This window comes from Canis lupus, chromosome 31 (assembly GCF_048164855.1).
Source record: "Canis lupus baileyi chromosome 31, mCanLup2.hap1, whole genome shotgun sequence".
In the NCBI taxonomy this organism is placed as follows: domain Eukaryota; kingdom Metazoa; phylum Chordata; class Mammalia; order Carnivora; family Canidae; genus Canis; species Canis lupus.
The window spans coordinates 9,912,026-9,932,524 of record NC_132868.1 but is presented as its reverse complement, the minus strand read 5'-3'; the positions used below and the strand labels follow the sequence as shown (position 1 = coordinate 9,932,524).

Below are 20,499 nucleotides of genomic sequence, written 5' to 3'. Positions count from 1 at the left end.
AGCCAATGGGAGATGGCAGACCTGAACCAGGGACAGAGGAAAGGTGCCGAGGGCTCAGGCAGGCTTGCAGGTCTGGGCTCGACCACAGAATCAGAGAGCCTTTGTTTCGGGGGGTTGAGGAGGACAATCAAGGGGTGCCGAGAGAGATGAGAGAGGCTGAGGTCAGCGCCCTCAGAGGCCAAGTTCGATGCTGTGTCTGAGGACATGTCCCCGAGTAAGGGATTAGGGGGACAGGCTGAGGTGTGGTGAGACACCAGTGAAAGCAAGTGACTAGGAAGTGAGCCCAGGGGTCCTGCCAGAGTCTGAAGCCTGGTCCTCGGGTGTTACGTATGCAGGAATGGGAGCAGGGTGAGGTGTAGTAGAAGCATCTAGAAAGTCCAGAGCCATCCTTGGTGCTTGCGTCCTCGGACTTCCTTCTGCAGCAAGCTAGGAGCTGGAGTTCGCTAGGTTTCTCCCATGAAAGACTATCTCCTCTCTTCCTACTGCCATGGCCCCCAAGCTCACAGCCCACACTTTTCTTTCACTTTAGAGCGAAGTCCAGGATGTGCAGAGGCACCTACCAGGTCTGACTTCCCATGGATTCTTAAGGAAACAGGCAGACCTGAACTGGAACCTTGTCCGTCTTCCCTCCCTTCTGGCCTGTCCCTGCCCTGAAGCATGGCGAAGGAGAAGCTCGCATCGTTTAAAATGTGTGGGCAGCTCTTGAAATGAAAGACTTAAACCTGATTCGTGTTCTAAAATACAAAGTTCCAGATTCTCTTCTCTGTGCTAGGTGCCGAGGGTCTGGGCAGGAGGAGGGACATGGAGATTGAACGTCAACCGTTAATTAACATCCCACCTGGGAGGACCATGCTTTGAGGCCGGCCTCTCCATATCTGGACAAATAATACTCTTCTAAGGATCTGCACGCTAAAAAACACATGCTAAGGTCTCATGCTTTCCGCCTCAGTCAGAATATTGAGTTTTTCAGAACACAATGGAAGGTATTAGCTCTTCTGCGACTGCTCAGGGGAGAGAGAACCATGGATTTTTTCTTTTTCTTTTTTTTTTTTTTGAGAATCCTCAGTGGTGTAAGAAGGTTGAATGGAAGGGCTCCTGGGTGGCTCAGTGGTTGAGCATCTGCCTTCAGCCCAGGTCATGAGCCTGGGGTCCCAGGATCGAGTTCCATGTTGGGCTCCATGCTCAGCAGAGAGGCTTCTTCTCCCTCTCCTCCCCAGTCATGCTCTCTCTGTGGTCCTTTCTATCTCATAAAATAAATAAATCTTTAAAAAGAAAAGGAAAAGAAAGTTGAATGGAGCCCTGTTCCATCATGCAGGCAGCTAATGGGTATGGAAGGCTGCTGTGTGCTAGGGCCCCAAGCCCCTTTGTGGGAGAGACACACAGTGGGCAGACACCCCAGGAGAGTGCAGACAGTGAGCAAGGCACACCTGGAGACAGACACTATGAGGCCAGGTGAAGGAGGGAGGGAAGAAAGCTGGTCAGTGGATAGAACGTGATTATCTGCTCTAGAAAGGGGTTTTTGATAAATCTTACAACGTGAAAAGACAGGAGAAAATCATGGTGTTGCCCCAGACTATCTGATCAACTGTGCTTCTTTCTGTGAAGTGATCTGCATTGATGCTGCATGGGGTGTGTCCCTGCTAAGAGGGGCCTGGCCAATGTTTGAGGCACCTAGAGTTCGAAAGATTTAATCTGTCTTATTATATATTTAGTGTACTTTCAAATTCCACATCGTCTCTACGGATGCAATCAGGTCTGTACACTTACCAAATTGGATTTGGCTTGAAGATGTTTCAGAAACACCAGCCAAACCCATTGGTTCTTTTGAGGGAACAGGTATAGAAAGTTGGAGAGGGAGAAGCTTCTACTTGCCCTCTTCGGTAAAAACCGTGAGTTTGAATTCCCCGGAAGAAATGATGGCTCAGTTATGGGGCATCAGTGGGAATGTTTGTATCCTGGTGATTTTACAGACCAACAGCTAGTTTCGCTCATAAAAGTAACATGAAGAATGTGGTGATAAACTCTGGTCCTAGTCCATAAAATAATTATCATGTGGTTACTGATTTGGAATTTCGTAATCCGGGAATTTAGATTTTTGTCGTCTCATGAAGATAGAATGAGACAGCTGAACGAAAATTGCTCACTAATGGAGTCATGACGTTAATTAGCTGTACATGGCAAGGTTTTCCATTTGAATCTGTCCTGGGGCATTAAGCGCAGCACACACTGTAGTGTTTGTTAAGTGTCGATGAGATTCTTTATCTCTGGAAATTATCCAGGCTTTTCCCAGATTCTTTTGCAAAGAGAAACACTGGGTTCTCTTCTCCCATGAGTTTCGTGAGCTTCATGAAGTTTTTGCAGTTATTCAAGGTATTTACATGGGAAAACTGAATCAGATTGGTCACAAAGATTTGCTGTGCAGTTCTTGGCCTTCAGTCTGCAGAAATGCTAAATTCTGTTCAAGAGATGCAATCTTTATTCTGGAAGGATCACTGGAATTATTTCCCATGTAAGTCAACTGGACTTGGAAGCAGGCATTGGAGCTAGGAAAACATTGATGGTCATGTTGGATTTGATCTTTACTGATCAGTTACTACCAACTACGCTTTTCCATTTTTTCCACTTTTCATTTAAATGCATTAAATTTCATTCATATTGAAAATTTTCTAAACTTATAGAGCAATTTCTACATTCCAGACATGATTCTAGGTCCTTTATAAATAGTAACTTATCTCATCCTCATATCCACCTTCATTGTGTCTATTACAAGGGCTAGAAAATGAGGTCTCTTGAGAATTAGGAAACGTGCCCACGGTCATATCCTGGCATTCTCCATCTTATGATAGTTACCTGACAAATATTTTAACTTAATTTAATATTAATTGAATAATTAATTTAATACTTCAGTTTTCCTTTGCAGTATATGTGTACTTTTAAGAGCATGTGATTAAATTTTACTTCCATAACAGAATCTAAGATTTTAGTTTCCATTTTTCCTTTAAATATAGCTGACATACCACATTACCTTAGTTTCAAGTGTTAAGAAAATTTAATCTATTTTAGGTACTTATATATTTTTTTAGTGTCTTCTCTTGTCATTCTCTGTCTTCTATGCTTTCTCATTTTCATTTTTTGGTTTCTAGTCTCTGGGGTTTTATATATATATATATATATATATATATATATATATATATATTCAAAATCTCATTACTTTTCTCTCCTCATATATCCTCCTTATCTTTACCACGGTATTTACAGAAGGGTTTTAGGTTCATTCTCTGATATTTGAAGTTATGAATGAAGTAGTACAAGTATATGAGGCAGGTTCCCTCATCTGTAGGATAGAATTTCAGAAGAATTTCATTTGCTTTTCTGCCCCTTCTTCCCTGTGTGCTTCTTGAAAATATTATGTGGGATGTGAAAACAACTATTTTTATTAACCTCATTTAGTTATATACACATACGCATATGTGCTGGCTTTTTCAATAATTGCCTTTGTAGTTCGGTAATGTCAGCAGTTACCCCAACCCTGTTTACCATTTTAACGCTAAACAACACTCATGGAGTACCATATTTCCCAAATAATAAGCACATAAGTATTTAGATCTTTCCAAAGTTGAAAAAAAAAAACTACACTTATGCTATTCTAGCCAAAATTCATGGCAAAATGCACAGCCAGACACATCCTGTAAAAACACCAAGACATGTGCTGCTCCTAGGAGAAACCAGGCTGAAGAGCAAAACAGGCCATCATGAAAATGAACCCAAACTTGCTTCCAGACTTGCTCTCCTCTGCAAAAGCAAATATCAGACCACAGCGGTGATATATTTGAAAGGAAAAAAATGCTGTGGTTTGGACATTTTATTCCAAGTCTGCCTTGTCATAAGTCAGGGAACAGAAGCACGTTGCAAGGCTTGCCCTGCCATCCCTCGCCAGTGACAGTGTGACTTGCTCAAACTCTTCCATCCTCTTCCTTGGGGATGCTCTGCTCCACTGGGGCCTCTGTTCCTGTGGTCAGTTGCAGGGGGAAGCAGGGACGTGTAAGCGCTCTTCTGTGCTCCGCATTACATCCTTGCATCTAACCGTAAGGCATCGAGAGGCACTGCTGTCACTCCTGTCCTGGATAAGGAAACTGAGGCCCAAAAAGATTGGGGTAAGCTGGAAAGGCCATGGCGGAGTGACTGGACACATCAGGAAGGACACAGGGTGACCCTGAGTCTGGAAGGAGAGGGTGGAGACAGCTCCCTGTTGGAGCTGCCGCTCAGGAATTCACTGAAGGATTCACTGTGTGGTTACATTTGAAAAATAAAAGAAAGGGAGGAAAATGAAGAAGAAGAAAACCAATTTTTATAAAAGGGAAACCAGAGGAAAGCCGTGGGGGTGGTGCTTGGGCCCTGGTGCCCCTTCCCCGCTCAGGGCCGCCCAGTGGTGGCTGCACTCCCCAGACCCCAGACCGGTCCCAGAGGGCGGATGCTGCCTGCAGGTGGAGCCCGGGTCCCTGCCCCCCTGGACTCCACCTGCTTGAGGACTTACCAGACCAGCCAGTGGTGGTGGCCCATGCTCACCACAGGGGATGGGGACATGCCCAGAGCAGCAACTGGAAGCTCTCCAGGCAATTCAACAGAGGTGCTTCATATCACCTGAATCCATTAATTAAAAAAAAAAAAAAATGAGGATTGTGTATTGTATGTCTACTTCATTTCTTTGTTCTAGTAATTCATTTTTATCTCATTAAAAAACCTATCTGCTCCAGTGTGGGAAGAAGGGGATGGCTCCTCACCAACGTGCTGTTCGAAAAGCAAGGTTCTGGATACTTTTTCTCAGTGGGTGACTCCTCAAGACTCACACTGCTTCTGTTCTTCCTAAAATTTACTGGGAACAACCTTCCAGTTCCTGTGTGAGTGACAGCCTCGTGTGTTGCTTGCCGTCCTGCCCTGTAATGACACATGCCCTGAATGTGCTGCTATGAGGGCACGTTCCATGGATGGGCATGTTGAACAAGAAACTCCTCCAAATAGGAGCATTTTTAAACTCTTCCATACTGATATTTTTTAACAATTTTATTTATTTATTTGACAGAGAGACCAAGAGAGAGAGAGGGAGAGCACAAGCGGGGGGGTGGGGGTGGCAGGCAGAGGAAGAGGGAAAAGTAGGCTCCGTGCTCCGCAGGACTCTATCCAGGACCCTGCGATCATGACCTGAGCTGAACGCAGATGCTTAACCCACGAGTCCCCATGTGCCCCTTTTTCCATACTGTTAGAGGGCATCCTACCTCTCCTCTTTCCTCTTGGAGGGTAGCTCTGGGAACTAGAACCCTGGGGCTCATCTCCACTCCCTCTGCCTCTCAAGGTTCCCAGGAAAGGGGTCACTTATTCAGTTGGAGAGTTTAGAAGAATAAACCAGGCCTCCCGACCCCTCCTATACCTCTTCCCTCTTGAGAACATGTGCCCTTAATCTGGTTGGTCCCCACTGTAGTGCATAGATGCTACCCCCTCAAACAGGGTGAACTGGAAGGCCTCAGGTTGGTGGGAGGAGAACATTTAATGTCCAGGAACATTGATGACATAATTAGGGGGAGCCATGGTACAGGTGAAGGTTTGGGGTGGGCTTTGTATTTTAGACTTTGGGGCCTTTTGGACTATGTAAATGTTTGGTTTAGCCAAACATTCCAATTTTTTCACCTGACCCAGCTGCCATTTTAGCACTAGAGCAAGAATCAGAAGTGCTAAGCTTCAGGCTCCCGGACTCTCTGACTTTGGTTGGGGGCTGCAGCTCTGGGGACCCCCTCTGCTGACGCACAGAACCTGCAGGGCACAAGCTGAGTGTGGTGCCAAGGTAGGAGGCACTCAGCCAAGGTGTGGTGTGTGGCCATGACATGCACTTGCCTCAAAGGTGCGGGGAGAAAGAGGCAGCTGTAATTGTTTCTACTTCCAGAATGGCAAAGGAGGAAGATTCCAGGATGTCACCCAGGGAGGTTCCTTCTGAGGAAGCGGGATCCAGGAAAGGAAGGACAAGCACTGCCTGAGTGCCTTTATCAATGATTTCTCCTCCATGTGGAATTCAATCCACCCTCTCTCCTTGCTTGTTTTCCAGATGCTCCCTGAAGCTTGTGGCTTCTGTCTGGTCATAACACTGTGGAGCATCCTGAGGAGTCCTTTCTGCCCATCATGAATTCGTTTTTCTAATTGTTTACAGACTCAGGGTGGCTCATGGTGAATAAGAACAACTCAGGCCAACATAACGCGCGTTCTATTAAGTTAACGACATTCAATTTAAAAAGCATTCTTAATTTTGAGATGATGCATTTACCATATTCTTTCTTACCTTAGAAAAATGGAAGCCTGCCAACTGGAAGTTGATGTTCTTTTAGAGTTTTCATTTGCAAATTTTACTAGGCTATAAAATCCAGAACTCTGCTTCACATTCCCTGCTGTCTGTCCTGGCAACAAGCTGCTCACTTATAATATCTTGATTACTCTCAAATTGTTTTCATTTGTGTGATTATCTACTTTCTAATGTGCACCAGTCCTCTCTCTTAAGGAAACTTAACATCCGTTCATTTCTCCACAAACCCATTGAACACATGTGTGTACAGGCCATCATTTCTCACCTGATTTCTGATAACCTAGTCCATGCTGGTCCCGCCCTCTAGCCTGGCCACGTGGAGTCCCTTCCTCACCCTGATCCGATGATGTCCTAAGTAAACTCTTGCAATCCCGCACATGGCCCTCCCATCCATTCAGGAAGATCAGATGAGCATCCCACAGGAGGACAGGGCAAAGAAGGAGCTGGCCATGAATGGGGTGAATGTGGGGTGAGCTCCCTCGAATATGTTGGCAAAGCCAGAGGCAGAAATGGGAAAGACTCTGGAAGCAGTGGTCCTTGGCGATATCAACTTTTATGTTCTAGAGCGAATCAGAGCACTGCAGGAGAGCAGAGGGTTGCTTGGCAGAGGCCTGTTGGAGAGGGGAGTGGGATCCAGAAGAGGTAAGTGTTGCCAAAGGAAGTGGATCATGCCCTCCACCATGGCTACTTGAAGAGGACAGAGAGGATCCTGTTAGCCAGGCTGTCAGCAGCCATCAGTGTGGACAGCTCCTGCCTGAGATCAGACAGCGGTCAAGAACGTGGACGGGACAAAGTACAGAAGATCCTACACGGCAATGTCAGGGACCCAGCATTTGGGGAATTCAGAGGTCACATCTATGTGGACCTTGTTGTCCAAAACCCACCTCTGTGCTCCCACTCGGAAACATAACTGGAAGACAGAGCTGAGGATGAAGAGGAACAATAGCTTTATTGCTTTGTGAGGAGGGCAGGAGGTGAAGGCCTTCCAAACTGCAACCCTCTCCCCTCCCCACCCCAGAGGAAGGGGCTGGGGGTTTTACAGGGAAATGCAGATCTAGTGGTTTCCACAGGAATCATGCCCTGAAATGTGCATGCAGCCACCTTGATTTTTCTGCAACTGTATGCTTTTAAGGCACCTCAACACGGCCTCCTGCAAAAGCCAGAAGGAAGTTTCTTGAAACTCTTGGTACTTCCTGTCCAGGAAAGGCTCTGCCTTCTGTGAAACAAGAACACGGAACCTTGTAATAGAGGAGGCAGGTTAGAAGTGAAATATACAGAGAATGACTACTCACTCATCACATACTCAGGCCAGCAGAATCTGCAGGAACAAATTATAAACACAGCTAGTGGAACAGGTTAGAGAGAAGGTCAGCGCTCTAAAAGCAATCAGAAAATACATGATATAGGAAACAAAAAAGGGAAAACATCAAATTGGCATCAGAAGATGCTCAGAAAAGCATGTGGATAGCTAGTTTCCACGTCCAGTGGAACAGGATCAGGGCTGAGAGAGGCCAGGTACGTCTACTCCCGGGTACTGTTCCCCATAAGCCCAGCCAGGAGTGGCCAGGGCCTTGCTCGGGGAGGATTGAGGAGGATCGGCCAGGACAGTGGGTAGACGCCCTATCATGTGAAATCCTCACTGACATTGTAAGAAATGTTAAGTCAGGAAACATGAACTTCACAACTGAGGAAATGCAGGTAAGACTGAAAGCTTACCAATCAAAACCAGGGGGGAAATGAGCTACCAACTTATATACCAAAGACCTATGTATTTACATTAAAAAGTATAATCATGTGTTATTAGCAGAATAATTCCAAAGAAGCCCACATTAATTTTTTTAAAGATTTTATTTATTTATTCATGAGAGAGAGAGAGAGAGAGGCAGAGACAGAGGCAGAGGGAAAGCAGGCTCCCTGCAGGGACCCCGATGCACGGGATCCCCTCCATCCCAGGACCCCTGGATCATGCCCTGAGCCAAAGGCAGACACTAAACTGCTGAGCCACCCAGGAGCCCCCAGAAGCCCACATTAATTGATGTGTCCTTAAAAAAATACCGTAAGTCCAAACACACACACACACACACACACACACACACACACAAATAGGATGCAAGACGACCACTCCTGCAGTTCCCTGCATTTCTTCCTAAAATACAACCATTCTCGAAAATACCTTTTCAATGTATGGCTTTCCCACTGGAAGGGCTCACTTTTTGCCCTTCATAAGCTCCATGAAGAAAGGGCCTCCCTGGTGGGCTCCAAGTAAGATGACTTACTTCAAATGACAGACAGCCTGACACAAATAACACACACATTTGCATACTCCAGCCAAACTACTACTATTGCACATGCTCCCACGTGCAGGCACACTCTGTCACACACACAGATAAACCATTTCAAGGTACAGTCACTTCACTGGCAACCAGCCTCGGGTACAACCCTCTCCCCAGCAGACCCCCAAGGAGTCCCCTATTTGTCCCCTGCCAGTCCTCCCTGCCTCGGAGCTGCCTGGGAAGCTCCATCTCAGCCTTGGCTGCTCACAGAATCCTCTGAGGAACATTACAAATGCAGGTGCGCAGGCCCCACACCCATGATGTCAGTCTCTAGTGATGGGGCCCAGGAATCAGGATGTTTGCAGCCTCTGGGAGGCCACTCAGGCAGAAAAGGAGGAGGACTGCTGCCCTGGGAGCCTTCTCAGGGCACACAAGGGCTTACCGGGCCCCCCAACTTAGGAGTCCTTCTAGGAGGGGGCACCTGCAGGTGCTAGGGGAGCAGCATGCTTCTTCCAGGAACCAGGACCTGGAACTGCTAACCTGCTGAGCTCTTAGGCTGGATTCACTTGTGTTCTGGTCAGTAGGCCTGGGGATGAATAGGGGGTCAGGCATGCATGTCCACGATATCATTTCTACTGGACATTCCTTCCTGGTCCATAGAAAACTTACTGTATTGTGCAGATTGTGTCAGATTGCTAGGGTCGCTGTCACAAAGCACCACAGACGGGGTGGCCTGAACAGGTATGGATGGTCTCCTGGTGCCAGAAGTGGACAGTCCAAGCTCGAGGAGGTGCAGGGTTGGCTCCTTCCAAGGCTGCGAAGGAGAATGTGTTCGGAGCTGCTCCACTAGGGTCTCGGGGGCTCTGGCGATCTTTGGCATTCCATGGCGTGCAGAAGCATCTGCTAGTCTCTGCTTTCATGTGCGCAAGGCCTTCTCCCTGTTTCCAAAATTCATGAGAGCACTCATGAGCAAGTGCAACCAGACGAGCAGACCTGGTCCTCCCCACCTGGCAGCCAGCCAGCGCACAGGTCCCAGAGCAGAAGGAAATGCTTCTCCTTCCATGTTGCGGGGTTTTGTCTGATGCAACTACAGCTGAACGATACACCGAACTTCAAGATTTATTTTGCTCTTGTACTCACTAGAAGAAAATACGTACAGCAGGAGCCAGTGTGATTTGGGGCCAGGTGACATGAGGGAACAGTGCTGAGTCTTGTTTCCTAAGGTTTTCTAGTGACTAATCCTCAGATGCCTATTACCTTATGAAGAACTTCAGCATTGGGAGTGGGGGAGAGAATCATGGGGGAATTTATGTCAAAGTCAAATAATAATAACAAATAATAGGGGTGCCTTGGTGGCTCAATTGGTTGAGCATCAACTCTTGATTTTGGCTCAGGTCATGATCTCAGGGTGGTGAGATCGAGCTCTGTGTCTGGCTCACAGTCTGGACATGGAGGCTGGTTAAGACTCTCTCCCTCTGCCTCTGCCCCTTCCCCTTTTAAAAATATCTATGTATGATTATAAACCTGTCATAAATAATAACACTAAATGATTGAATTTTCTATAATCTAATATTTGAGCTAAATTTCTAGGTGTTTAATCACAAAGGGAAAGGGACTTATAAATGCCACGTTTTGAATTTAGGAATCTAAGCTTGTCTGTCTCATTGGCTCCCAATTTCCCTTTTGCTTCTTTCCAAGAGTCAAGTCTCACAGTGAGGGAGGAGACCAGGTTCCGGAACAGACTCAGCATTGGAGTCAGACACTGAAGCTCTGAAGCTCTGGGGCTTCTTGGGAAAGATCTTGGGAAGGATCCTTGGACCCAGAGACTGAAGGTGTCCTCTTAGCCCCAGCAGGCTGACTTGCTGAGGTTCCTCCGGGACTCATGAGGGTCTCTGGAGGAAATGCAGGGGCTGCGTGTTACATCTGCCACCCACTCTGCAAGAGCGGTTCCTCCAGCATCTTCTGATTCCCTAACTCTTGTACTAAGCCAGACTTCAGGGGAGCTCTCAACTTCAGATCACCCACAAGACACACACCCTGTCCTAACCTCTCACTCCACGAATGTAAAGCTTCTTACATCAAAAATGTCCTTCCCTTGTTTCTGATTGTGGTATTATTTCACACTGTGCAGGTACTTTTGCCACTTGTAGGCCCATAAAGCATCTTTCAGAGAAGTGCTGTGGGGCCAGACCAGCTGACCCAGCCTCAGCTCAGGTAACAGTGACCTCCCCCACCCCCACTTCTGATGCCAATTTCAAACCTGGCTGTCTCCTGAGCTTCTGATCAGATGGCTCTAGATTGATCCAAGGGACCTGCTCCGTAGGTTCAGTTAATTTACTAGAGTGGCTCACAGAACTTAGAGAAACATTTCACTCCCTAGATCACCGGTTTGTTTTAATAGGATATAACTCAGGAACAGTGGAATGGGAAGTGATGCATGGGGCAGGGTCTGGGGGCAGGGTCTGGGGGCAGCGCAAGGAGCTTCCACACTCTCTGATGCTCCACGTTCCCTGTTCCCTGACTCTCCACCTGTTCACCAACGTGGAGCTCTCTGAACCCCGTCCCTTTGGGGGGTTTATGGAGGCTTCCTTACACATAGGCATGAGTGATTAAATCATTGGCCACTGGTAATTGAACAAAACCTCCAGCCAGTCTCCCCTTCCTTGGGAAGTGAGGAGGTCAGAAGTGGGATTGGAAGTTCACATTCTGATCCCCAGGTTGGCACTCCAAGCAACCAGCTCCCTTCACTGGATGCAAAGTCACCTTATTAACATAACAAAAGGCACCTTTGTGGCTCTCTACTTAGGAAATTCCAAGGGTTTTAGAAGCTCTGCCTGAAATGGAAAGACCAACTATATGTATCTTACTAGAAATCACAAATCTCATCCTTCCACGTTGTTCCCAAGCCATTCTTTTTTTTTTTTTTTAAGATTTATTTATATATTTATTCATGAGAGACACCGAGAGAGGCAGAGACACAGGCAGAGGGAGAAGCAGGCTCCCTGTGGGGACCCAGGGCCCAGGGATCAAGACCTTAGCCAAAGACAGAAGCTCAACCACTGAGCCAGCCAGGCGTCCTTCCAGGCCATTCTTATACCCACTTCACCAGGCTCCGTCCTCAAGGCTCCCAGCCTGACCCCAGGCTGGAATTTGCTCCCCGAGTTATCCAGACACATTCCTAGTCTGGGATGAGTCCTGGATTCAGTGAGCAGCGAAAGGAACTGGAAAAGGCTCATCACTGGAAAGGACATTGTTTCTTCACAATGGAAAGAGACTCATTCAGTATTGTTGGGCTGGCTGAGAGACAGGGGCACCCAAAATGGCGGACACCTCAAATTGGGCCAAAATGGCTGATCTTCCCACCAAAGCAGCCATCATCTCCAGTAAATCAAAGCCTAGATGGGAAACCTAAACTTTCCATCCAGGGACCCACCCGGGGAAGGTGGGGACCCCCATCATCTGTACTATCTCCACCCCCAGCCAATCACCTAGGGACACGGTGTTCCCTTGCCTAATTTGGAAAGGGACCCACCCGGATCCGGACAGGAACCAATAAGGCTTAAAAACCCCCACACTCCCCAACCCGGGTGGCACTTCCCTGACTCTGGCCACCTCTCTGAGTCATTAAAAGCACTCTCGAACCTATTGCCTGGCTCTGCTGTTTTTTTTTTTTTTTTTAATTTCTCCCCGTTCATTTTGGAAAAAACCTAACAAGTATTACTCAAAAAGAAAACAAAAAATCCTTAAACGGAATCCTTTTATACCAGCCATTCTTCTTTCATTCCATCTGTTTAAAGATATATACACATACCCCTGGGTGTCTTCATGTGATCTTAGCTGAACTTGGAAAATCTGATCCCGTCGCTGGTTACATTCAGCGTAATTAGAAATAATTAGAGATTCATATTTCTCAAGTGTGCGATGCCCTGTACTCAAGACAGAAGGAACCGCTGCCTCCTGCAGAAACTTTGCCAGACTCGGATGCTCTGCCCAACCAACCTCGGCCTCCGATTCTCCCCAGGGTGAGCTCCCTCGCTGCCCTGCCCAGGGACCTGAAACAGACACTCTGCAGGAGCTGGAGCAAGGGGAGGTGGCAGGTGTTTTTAAGACCACCTCCAATGCAGGCAGGCCTTTTAGAACCGTTTTCACTTTGAGGAGGGTTTTCAAATAAATACACATGAAAGAGAGAGAGAGAAAGAGAGAGAGAGTGCCAGCCATTGCCAGCCTGGGGGTTCTGCCATCCAAGCCTGAGGTATCTGGCACTTCAGGACTGTCAGAGGTAAGAGATGTCTGCAGGTTCAAAGCCAGCTGAGCAGAGCAGAGCAAAGTAGCTGAGCAGAGACCACAGTCGCCTTTTCTCTCTCCACTTTCCTCTCCAAACTGTGCAAAACAGGCAAATCTGGGATAAAGTGAATGTGAAGGACAATAGAACCACAGGACCTGCAGGAGGTAAGTGGCCAGGGAGTAGAGGAGCCATTGGTGGAGCAGAGTGGCCACAGGCACGTGGTGAGAACACGCACTAGCACACATGCACTCACACGCGAGTGCATACGCATGCACACACAAGCGGGTACTGAGGCACAAACGGCGCACATTTAAATGCGCACACACGTACGTTCACACACACCATCCTAGAACACTGACTGGGCTTATTGCCAGACCAGTAGACCAGTGCTCAAGCACCTGCAGCTCCCGGGGGCCCTCCGCAGCCCAGCCCCCAGGCTCCAGCCGGGCCCACAGGCATGCTTCACCCCAAGGCCTCCTAACGGATTGGTTTCCCCGCAGGCACCCAGCCGCCCCCGCCGGGCACACAGGCTCCCCAGGGCGGGTGGCCGCTCCCCCCGCCCCGCCCCGGGGCCAGGAGCACCCCTGCATCCCAGGACGGACCTGGAAAGAGACGTGGCTGCAAGATCCAAGAGCCACGCACATCTGCACACTCAGAACCGCGCGACTCCGCGAAGCTGGGCGCCGCTGTCAGGCGCTCGATCTCCCACACGCGGGGCCCCTGTGCACCCGCGGCCGCAGGTGTCTGCGCCCCAGGCCCCGCAGGTCGGCCCTGGGGGTGCGGGGCAGCGGGGCTGCAGGCACGGAGGGCGCCGGGACGGTGGCTCCAGCTGCACGCGCGCGCGCACACACGCGCACACACGCGCACACACGCGCACACACGCGCACCCAGCCTGCGGGCCGCCTCTCCAGCCGGTGCCCACGGGGATCCTCCCCGCCCTCCTCCCCCCCCGCCCTCTCCTCCGGCCTCTACCCTCCGCCTCGGGCTCCCCCCTGCCCTCTCCCTCCCGCTCCCCGGCCCGCCGCCCCCGCCGGCTCCCTCCGTCCCCCCACCCTCCTTCCCTCCCCCCCCCGCCCGCCCTCCTCCCGCCGCGGCTCTCCCACGGTGCGGGCCGGGGCTCCTGCACCGCCCCCGCCCCCGCCCCCGCCGCCGCCGCCGCGGCCTCTCCGCCCCCCGCGCGCCCGGAGGAGCCGCAGAGCTAACCCCGCGCGGAGAGGCTCCTGCGCGGCCCGGCCCGGCTCCCGGGCCCACGAGCAGCCGCCGGCCGGGGCCCTCCCGCGGCCCCGGGCACCTCGAGCGCCCCGGATGGAGCGGCGCGGTCTCCCCGCGGGGGCGCAGCGCGGGCGGCGGGCGCGGGGCGCGAGGGGCGGCCCGGCGCTGTGGGCGCTGCTGCTCGCGCAGGTGGCCGTGCAGGTGAGTCCCCGCAGTGGCGGGCGGGGGCCCCGCGGACGGGCTCCGCGCGGACGGGCTCCCCGCGGACGGGCTCCCCGCGGACGGGCTCCGGGGCCGGTCTCACCGAGGCGTGGCGGCTGTTTTCCAGCAGGCACCTGCGTGCTCCGTGGGACCCGCCGCGGCCTCGCCGGGGAGCCCGAGCGCCTGGCGTCCTCCCGGTTCCGCCGCGCGGCCCGACTGGCTGGAAGAAGGCGGTAAGTGAGCGGGGAAGGGGGGTTCGAGTCCTCCGCGAGGAGCGGCGAGCGTCCCCGGCTCGGCCGACCCCGCTAGGATGCTCGCCGCGGGAGCCAGCGCCCAGGACGCCCGCCGCATCTCCGTGTGTTCGTTCCCTTGGGACACAGTAACGCGCACCGGCGTCCTACCGTAAGCGGACGGAAAAAAGCAAGGCGTGCATATGTAATAAGAAAATTGAAAAAGCAGGGAAAAATCCAGAGGCCTTACTAGTGTGTGCATTCAGGAGACCAAAAGGCGCTCACCACTTTCCCCACCCCTTCGCCCCCTCCTGACCCTCCAGGCTTTTTAAATTGCAGCTTCTCTGTAGATCCTGGACTACAGAGCGGGGGACGAAGGAAAGCCATTTTTGCTCAGCCCTTTACCATGTAGTATGAAGACGGATGCTGTTCAAAAGTTGGGACGCAGTTGAAATGTTGTGCAGAGAATGTCTCATTATCAGCCTTTTGTGACACCCTAAGCTCCGCGGGTTATCTCATACCATGATTCCGCGTACAAGTCTGATCCATTTGCAGTGCGTGGTTTTCCTTGTGCTGTTGGCAAGCAGCGGCTGTGAGTTTCAGGTCTCCAGGGAATGGATGGAGGTTAGGGCGGAGGGCACCTGTGGGGTGTCAGTTGCTGAGAGCTTTTTATCCGAACCCAATCCATTGGCAGTTGTTTGATATTTGCCCCGTGCACATTGGCAACAATCAATGGACATATCAAGTGTCAGTATTTTAGAGGGAGAACGAGGTTTGGTTACCCCAACGTATTTGCAGAAATTCTAGAAAAGTTAATAATTCAGAATTTTTGAATGTAGTTTCCCTTCCTTTATAAATATGGGAGTGTAACATGCACTATTTGAATTCGGTCCTACTGAATGAGTTCCATGCATAGTGTATGAATAAAGGGGTAGGTAGGCGAAGGCTGGAACAGAAGACCTTCTTTTCCACCACCAGAGGGCGCGAGAAGTAAGTGATATGAAATACTTGTAAATTCTCCTTGGGTAATTGCTAGAGAAAGGTGATTATCTATTTAAAGGTCACCTTCTAAAAAAAATAAATAAATAAAGGTCACCTTCTTCGGCTAGCCCTTGTCTTCCCTCATGTTTCCCTGGGGATGCATCCTACAATATGATCATCCATGTCACATTGTCCCTCTACACACACTTCCGAAAAAAAGAGATTTGGGTCAACATTCTAGTTCTCGGAAATCACGAAAATTCCTCAGGGTCTCAGGACATTTTCAGAGTACTGTATAGCAGTTTACAGAAAACAAATTTTCTTTAAGGTCAGAGCATTCTAGACAGAGAACCGTTTCCAGGAGGAGAAGTTGAAGCCTGCCCACACAAGAGTGCTTCCCCTGCTCCTTGGGGAGACTCTGCGAGCTGGACGCCAGCCTGGCATGCGCCTCAAATCACCTGGCACCTCAGCTGGTGTCACAAGCCTAGCATTGCCATGACAACCGCATACCTCGCTTGGTCAGAAACTGGAGGGGAAGGTGTGAGCCATCACCAGTGAAGTCCTGGCTCAGTGGACACACCCCAGGCTCATACCTGCCCTCTGTGCGGTTTAGGTCTTGAATTCTGCAGGGCTAGGTTGAGGGAGCAGGTGTCAACTCGAGGGCTTTCAGGCCACCAGAGAAAAGACTCTGCCCAGCAGGTTACTTATTTCTACTTAGAACAGTAGAACCAGGGTAAAGCGCTTTATGTGCTGCTGGGGTCAGTGTACTGTTGGATATCTAGGTATCTGTTACACAGATTGGCTTTGGAATCACTCTTTCTGGCCCTAAGTTTTGTTGAACGCATAATTCAAACCGTGATTGCCAATTTTGCTCGGTGTCTGAAGCAATTATGCAGCAGGAAAGAGAACTCCCTCTACTCTTGAGGCCACAGCGGATAACTAAACTATTTTCAGACATTAAGTACACCCATTTCATTTTGGCTGATTCTGAATTGTTTTTCCTTAATAGGGGATTTTAATGCTTTTCCTACAAATATGCCTTTGGAATAAAAATAATGGCTCCTATTAAGAGCCAAGATGTATCACAGATTTGTTAGCTTTTTAATTCTAGAATAAGTTACGCTTCCAGGGCAAGGTTTGGAAGTTCTTTAGAAATGTGTTTCGTTGTTCATAATAGACCTGTTGTTTGTGTGTGTGCATTGGAAGATATATTGATTTACATTCAAACGTTCGGGTAACATGAGACAGCACAGTCTCTTTCAGGTTCCCCCGTGCTGTGCTTGTCAGGCTTTAACAACAGGCTCTCTAGAGCCTGGATTTATAACATTTTCTGGTTCCCATGGGGTAAATACTCACACCGTGGCTGCTTTCAAGCTGTGGATGTGATCTCACTGAGTACAGGGGTAGGATGCAAGGGGTGGAATCTGCTCTGTGCACCTCGTAGGAACCAGCCCTGCAGGCTCAGGTGGTCTACACCTCATGCATTCACTCTGAAACCAGAACGTGTTCGTAGACTTGATGCTGTGGTCAGAAAACCTCTTGAAGTTCTGGCCACTGCCTGGAGCAGTCATATATGAAGTTTCTCTCCTTAACCAAGTGTGTATAGGACACAGGTCTTATTTGAAGGATTTTCAAAGAGGAGTGCTGGATGGCTCAGTCGGTTGAGCATCCGACTCTTGATTTCAGCTCAGGTCATGATCTGGGTATCATGGGATCTAGCCCCACATCAGGCTCCATGCTCAACAGACAGTCTGCTTGAGATTATCCCCCCCCCCCTCTCTCCCTCTGTTTTCCCCCAGCATGCATGCTCTCTCTTTCTCTCTCTAAAACAAGTAAATAAAATCTTTTTTAAAAAGTTAAAAAAAAATAAGATTCTCAAAGACTAGGAATCACACCATATTTTTCTTGAAATCACAAGCCAGTAGTTGTGGGGATTATAATCTTAAAACATAAGCTCAAAGGTTAAACTTTTTCAGTCTACTGCAGTTATATATTGATTTATTTCCAGATAGTAACATGTGTATGATGAGTTGCTATGCTTATTTTGTTCATTCATTGAATTCTTTAGCTATGAACTTATTTCACATTCATTTATACAAAACCAAGAGTACACATTTGATAGAAAGGTCTGCTGTTGGACTGACTAAATCAGGGTTTCCCCACCTTGGCAGTATTAATATCTTCTTCAGAGAGTCTGTCCTGGGCATTGAAGAATATGCAGCAGCATCGCTGGATTAGGTCCTTACATTCCAGGAGCACCACCATCGCCCTCCCACTTTGTGACTAATGGGGAATCACTCCAGTTGAGAACCAGTAGACTAAAGTGAAAAAACAGCTCTTTTTCCACCACGCATTTTCTTCATCATCCTTGGGAATGGATGGTCACTGATCACATAGGATGGCTTTGCTGTTTGAGGAGCTGGTGGCCTGGGGCCAGCACATACCATTCTTCAGAGCTGATTGTTACTTTCCATTAAGTAGTGTGGAGCTGGTCACTGAAAATGAAAATATATAAAGTTACTGTGAGAGAAGTCCTATTAAAAACAAAGCTAAAATAGGCAAATCTCATCATGCATAATCATTTCTACCATCTGTATTTTACTATCATCTGTGTGCCTGATGTTATTTACATCAGTCTGTGTGCGGGAGGTGCTGCGTGTGTACTGGTGTGCTTCTGGGCATCTCTTCCCCGCCCCGTGTTGAGTGACATCATGTTGGTAATGGAGATCAGTGACCCTGGGAGTCTTATACCAGGGGAATTGGCAAACGCAGTAAAGCAGGCTGTTTATTTTTTCCCCTGAGATAGCTGGTCGTCTAGCATATATCAGCAGGATGTCGTATGTATTTATGTAAAAGAGCCTTATCAGTCACTATTTTGAGAGTACATATTAGAAGTCCCCTGCAGATAAAGGACACATATTATATGTCCTCCAAAACAAAGGTCATAAGAATATGGCTTATATCATCTGGAAACAATTTGATTATTTTCAGTGGTAATCATCTTTTTATGTGCAGTAAATTTGTTGGCCAGTGTTTGGAAGAGTCCACAGCCTCTGTTACAATAGAAATGGGCTTGGGGTGAGGGGGAGACGAGCTGTCCCCCGGAGTCCCAGGGGACAGGGTGAAAGGGACACCACTGCCACTTGCACCAGCCCCTCTCCTTGGTCCAAGAAGCAGGGGTGGGGGTGGGGGGTCTGGTGAGGATGGTGGTGGGTGGAACCCAAGGTAAAGAGGTGTACAATCCTCACCTGTGTCTCAGAGCAGCCCAAAACAGCTTGGTATCCTCACACCAGACCAGCCAACCCCTGACTTGTTTCCCCCTTTCCCCTGTCATTGCCTACAGTTTAACCAGATTTGTTTACTTTATTGGTTTCCTAAGTAAAATATGAAATAGGCCCAATATGTTTTGCCCTCTGTGACACAGATGCCTTGCTTCACGTAGATATTGATGGTTGGTTGTCAGGTGGTCTGCCACGACCTGCTACGAGTGGCCCAGCTCACCCATTACTCTCAGGGGACCTGTGGATACCTGTATGGTGGGGCCAGGCACCTGGGCCAACAGGGGGCCCAGAAAGGTCTGCCATGAAAGCTCTTGCTCAGAGGAGATGGCCTCCTTGGGGTCACTGAGGCCAGAGCAATGGCCTCATTTATCCCGCCACTCAGTTGGTTTGGCTGCCTGGTCCTGGACACACACCTGGCCACAGGCTTCAGCATGGTGGGCTCCAGGCTGGGCCTAACCATCTGCAGCCTTCTCTGCCTCTCCTGACCCAGACCCAGCGTGTGCCATTTCTGATCATTGCTGGCTGCCAGGTCTATTCCAGTGTGATCTTTCCCAAACCCTGTTGGCACAGGGACACCTGCCCTGAAAGAGATTAGTTGTGAAGAAAAGCTCACTTTGGGGGCACCTGAGTATCTGCCTTGGGCTCAGGTCATGATCCCAAGGTCCTGGGATCAGGCTTCCCACAGGGAACCTGCTTCTCCCTCTGCCTATGTCTCTTCCTCTCTCTGTGTCTCTCATGAATAAATAAATAAAATTAAAAAAAAAAAGAAAACTTGATTTTTTTTCCAGAAAAAGCAATTATCTAAATACTGTTTCCTTCTGACCAAATGCCATTTCTGTGTTTTACCTTATGACTCCAAGAAGCATGTCCAACTCTCATTAAAACTGAAAAGGGCCCTAAGAGCCCCTAACAGCCTCCTGATGGCACAGATTGGTAACGAAAGGAGCTACATAGCTTCCTTCTATGCTTTCCACAGAGAAGGAGAGAACTCAGGTGTACACCGGAGGTAAAACTGTCCTGGTCAGCTGCTGACACTCTGCAGGTCTGTGTGGGTGCCCTGAAATCTGACAGCCCCTTGGAGGCTTCTTGACATTTCAAAAAATGAGTTATTTGAATGTGTGTTAGGCTAGCATACTGTGAATTGGAGTGAGCAGAAGACCATGGTGTGCTTGGGGGAAGATGCTGGGTGGTAAACTCTGACGGAGTGTCAGGAATTCAGGCCTCTGAGCAGGTAAGTGGTGGGAGTCGGGGGGGCAGACCACACAGGAGCATTCCCACATGTTAGCATTTGGGATATGTCTGCATATGATTTGTAGGATTCCTTGACTTAACAATTAAATATTAAAATAGGAAGAAGCAAAGAATGCCCATCATAGTTGTCTTTTTAACTGCTTTCTGAGAAATCCTTGACATCTTCAAGCTAAAATTTCTTGTCAGCTCAATGAAGATCTCTATAAAAAAACAAAAAGCACAATTAAAAGAATATTTAGAACCATAACTGATTACATATTATCTTATCATGAGTGCAAAGTAAAATTTGTGAAATGTAATCCTAAAAGCCCATTTTCTGTTTTCTTTGATCTGTGATCACTTATTCCTTTGGAGCATCAGATTTTGTTGGATTGGGAATAGCACATCAGGGGCAACGGACACTTCACTAAAGTCCACTTTGAAGGCTTTCCCTTCTGAC

At 48.8% G+C, this 20,499-nt stretch overlaps 1 protein-coding gene and 1 long non-coding RNA gene across 2 annotated transcripts in view; one reads left to right on the top strand and one right to left on the bottom strand.

The window, feature by feature from the left end:
• Window positions 1-3,847: 3,847 nt before the first annotated feature.
• LOC140621950 (uncharacterized) lies at window positions 3,848-13,745 on the bottom strand. Its single transcript, XR_012021691.1, has 5 exons — window positions 13,507-13,745; window positions 9,289-9,557; window positions 4,782-4,935; window positions 4,535-4,641; window positions 3,848-4,133 (listed from the first exon to the last, which is right to left on the bottom strand). It is a non-coding gene; the product is annotated as an uncharacterized lncRNA (long non-coding RNA).
• Window positions 13,746-14,209: 464 nt separating this feature from the next.
• Window positions 14,210-20,499, top strand: part of ADAMTS16 (ADAM metallopeptidase with thrombospondin type 1 motif 16) — a 149,662-nt gene continuing 143,372 nt past the window's right edge. The window contains exons 1-2 of the mRNA XM_072807448.1: window positions 14,210-14,222; window positions 14,332-14,550. Coding sequence (XP_072663549.1) covers window positions 14,210-14,222; window positions 14,332-14,550 — 232 coding nt within the window. The remainder of the gene's footprint in view (window positions 14,223-14,331; window positions 14,551-20,499) is intronic.